The 3,247-nt window shown below is 45.2% G+C and overlaps 1 protein-coding gene across 1 annotated transcript; it reads right to left on the minus strand.

Moving 5' to 3' along the window:
- Nucleotides 1-1,750: 1,750 nt before the first annotated feature.
- On the minus strand, nucleotides 1,751-3,247 carry LOC110906893. Its single transcript, XM_022151953.1, has one exon. It carries the CDS (start codon nucleotides 3,245-3,247, stop codon nucleotides 1,751-1,753), a length of 1,497 nt encoding a protein of 498 aa, XP_022007645.1.

Here is a 3,247-nt window from a genome sequence, read left to right on the forward strand (position 1 = left end):
GGAAAAGAAGAAGGTTAGCTGAGCAAGCGTGCGTTGCGTTTGAGAAAAGGGAAGAAGAATATCTTCAGCGTATAGCTAGGTTGGAGGAATTTGGTGAGAAGAAGGTTGCAAAGTGTAAAGCTTCTGAGCTTCTTACTGAGGAGATTTCTGCTGATTGCAAATGGCTCCTCAGTCGTGCGGTGCCCTTTGTACTTTCCTTTCTACATGTTCGTTTTTGTTTTGCATTAGTTATTTTCCTTATGTTTCTGTATGCTTCTTGTAGATTTCTGGGCGTATTGTGAAATCTCATGAGCTTGCCAATTACATGTTTGAGTTGGGTCAAGCCGCCTATAATAGCGGTCGGAAAGAAGGTTACAGCGAGGGCAGAGCTGCAGCGGCGAGTAATGAAAAAGAATACCATTTTGAATTGTACAAGGAAGACTGTTCCGATAAGTATGGCGCTAAACTTCGTGAGTATGAGTTTGTTGAATTTGCGATTGTAAAGGCTGTTGAAAAGTTGTCTCGGAAAGCCAATGCTGTTGAATTCTTGAACAAGGCTCTTCGTGATGAAGGGCATGGGGCTGTAGGTGGTGGCCCTGTAGGTGCGCCGCGTATGGGCTTTGGTAGCCTTGTAATTGACAATCTCACTAGCACTTTACTTTATGTTTTGTGAACGAGTTGCCTGTAGTTTTTTTGTGAACATTTAGCTATGTTTGGCTGCTTTTGTGTTAATATTCGTCCTTTCTATTTTGTTTGTTGTGAATTTTGCTATCGTTACAATATGTGCATGTGTAATTACTTTGATTAGGTATCACGAATGAATGATGGCGCTGACAGGTTATGCTGTGTTAGTTAAAACGTTTATTCTACCGTTTGCGCGCGTCGTTTGGTTCGTGTGTACGAAGTGATCGATTTACAGGTTATTGTGTTGACCCAGCTATGTTCAGCTTTGGGGGGCTTACAATGTTTATTTACCATGTTATCGATGCTTTCATGTTTATGTGGGCATGAAGTATTTATTTGGTGTTCTTTAGGCTTTGGTTGTGTTTTTGACCCGGCTGTGCACTTGGTTGTGACGAGCCTTGGAGGTCTACAACGTTTCCTAATGTCGAGCCATTGATGTTTTCGTGTATGCCCAAAGTAATATATGCAGTTGTGACAAGAAATTCGTATAAGAAGAAATAGCCAAACACTTCTTGTATTAATGCTAAAGGTGTTGGCGCGCAGCCATTACGAGTACATAGAAAAAACTTCGGTTGTTTACAGGTAGCATCTTCTTAACTGTTGAGCATTCCAGGTTCTTGGGACCTCCTTGTTGTCTAGGGTGCGTAGCTTATATGCCCCTTTTCCAAGTACCTCATTTACAACGTAAGGCCCCTCCCACTTGGGAGCTAGTTTTCCTGGTTTTTCGGCGTTAGACTCCTTGTTGTCCCGTAGGACGTAATCCCCGGGATTGAACGTGCAAATTCGGACCTTGGTGTTATAGTATTTTTCTAGATTTGTTTTGTACTTTGCTTCATTTATTGCCGCCATCTCTCTCCTTTCTTCTAGGAGGTCAAGGTCTAACCTCCTTTCTTCTTCATTGTTGATCATGTTCATGGAGAGCATTCTTGGGGATGGTAGGCCGATCTCTGCGGGTATCACAGCTTCGGATCCATAGACTAAGCTGAACGGCGTTTCTCCATTGCTTGTCTTTGGCATTGTTTTGTGGGCCCATAATATGCTTGGCAGTTCATCGACCCAACCTCTTCGTTGCGTTCCTAGTCGTGCTTTAATACCATCCACTATGCTCTTGTTGACAGCTTCTACTTGACCATTTCCCTGTGGGTGCGCGACCGAGGAAAAAAGCATGCTCGATGTGTAGCTCCTTGAACCAGCGTTGGAGACCGTCGGCAGCAAAATTTGTCCCATTGTCGGTGACAATTCTTAGTGGTAGCCCAAAACGGCATATGATCTGCTCCCAAATGAACCTTCTAACTACGGTAGATGTGGTTGATGCAAGTGCCTTTGCTTCCATCCATTTTGTGAAATAGTCAACTGCGAATATTATGAATTTTACTGCGCCTGGGGCTTCTGGAAAAGGGCCAACCATATTTATCCCCCATTGTTGAAACGGCCACGCCGTTGTTACTGGGACTAGTTCGTTTTTGGGGCGCATTGTTTTGGGGGCGTGCCTCTGGCAGCCGCTGCATTTTCTCAAGATTTTTACTGCGTCTAGGTGCATTCCAGGCCAGTAATACCCGGCGTTCATGACTTTTGCTACTACCATCCTTGGGCCGGCATGGATGCCACAGATGCCCTCGTGTACTTCCCGGATCAGGTAGTTTGCATCTTCTGGATTGACGCATCTTAACAACGGTCCTAAGTAAGATTTCCGATACAATATTCCGTCGACCATCTGGTAATGTTCGGATTTGTGTTGGACTTTCCTTGTCTCGGCTTTGTTTTCTGGTAGTATTCCAGATTGGAGATACATAATTATAGGGGTCATCCATGACGTTGTTCCCAATTGAATAACACTCACTTCCCTTAGCGGTACCGATGAGTTGCTCAAAAGTTCTATGCGCACATCCTTGGCTAGGTGCTGGAAACTTGTGGATGCGAGTTTACTTAGCACGTCTGCTGGTTTATTCTCGCTCCTATTGATGTGGTGCACTTTGTAGGAATGGAAGTTTTGCAGCAGTGTTTTTGCTTGATTCAAGTAGATTGCCATCACGTCTCCTTTGGCGTCGTACTGGCCATTGATTTGCCCCGCTACTAGCAGGGAGTCCACATGCGCCTCAATGTGTTTGACTCCCATCTTGATTGCCAATCTCAAGCCGGCAAGGAAAACTTCATATTCAGCTTCATTATTCGTGCTTTTGAAGTCTAGCCTTATGGCGTACGTAAATTCGTGTTTTTCCGGACTTACCAGCCTAAGTCCTGCGCCTGCGCCATCTTCATTGGACGCGCCGTCTGTGTAAAGTAGCCATGGCTCTTCCGTATATTGCTTTTCAGCTTTCTCCATTGCCTTGCACTCTCTATCCGTGTCGTCAGGTACTTCTGTCATGAAATCGGCCAACACCCGGCCCTTGATAGCTAGCCTTGGTCTGAAAACCACATTGTGGCCTCCCAACTCTATGGCCCACTTTGCTAAGCTTCCGGATATCTCGGGCCTTGCGAGGATGTTGCCGATGTTGTAGTTTGTTAATACGTGAATGACGTGATTGGCGAAGTACCTGCGCAACCGTCTTGATGCATGGATCAGTGCCAGCACTAGTTTCTCCAT

This window comes from Helianthus annuus, chromosome 14 (genome assembly GCF_002127325.2).
Source record: "Helianthus annuus cultivar XRQ/B chromosome 14, HanXRQr2.0-SUNRISE, whole genome shotgun sequence".
NCBI classification, from domain to species: domain Eukaryota; kingdom Viridiplantae; phylum Streptophyta; class Magnoliopsida; order Asterales; family Asteraceae; genus Helianthus; species Helianthus annuus.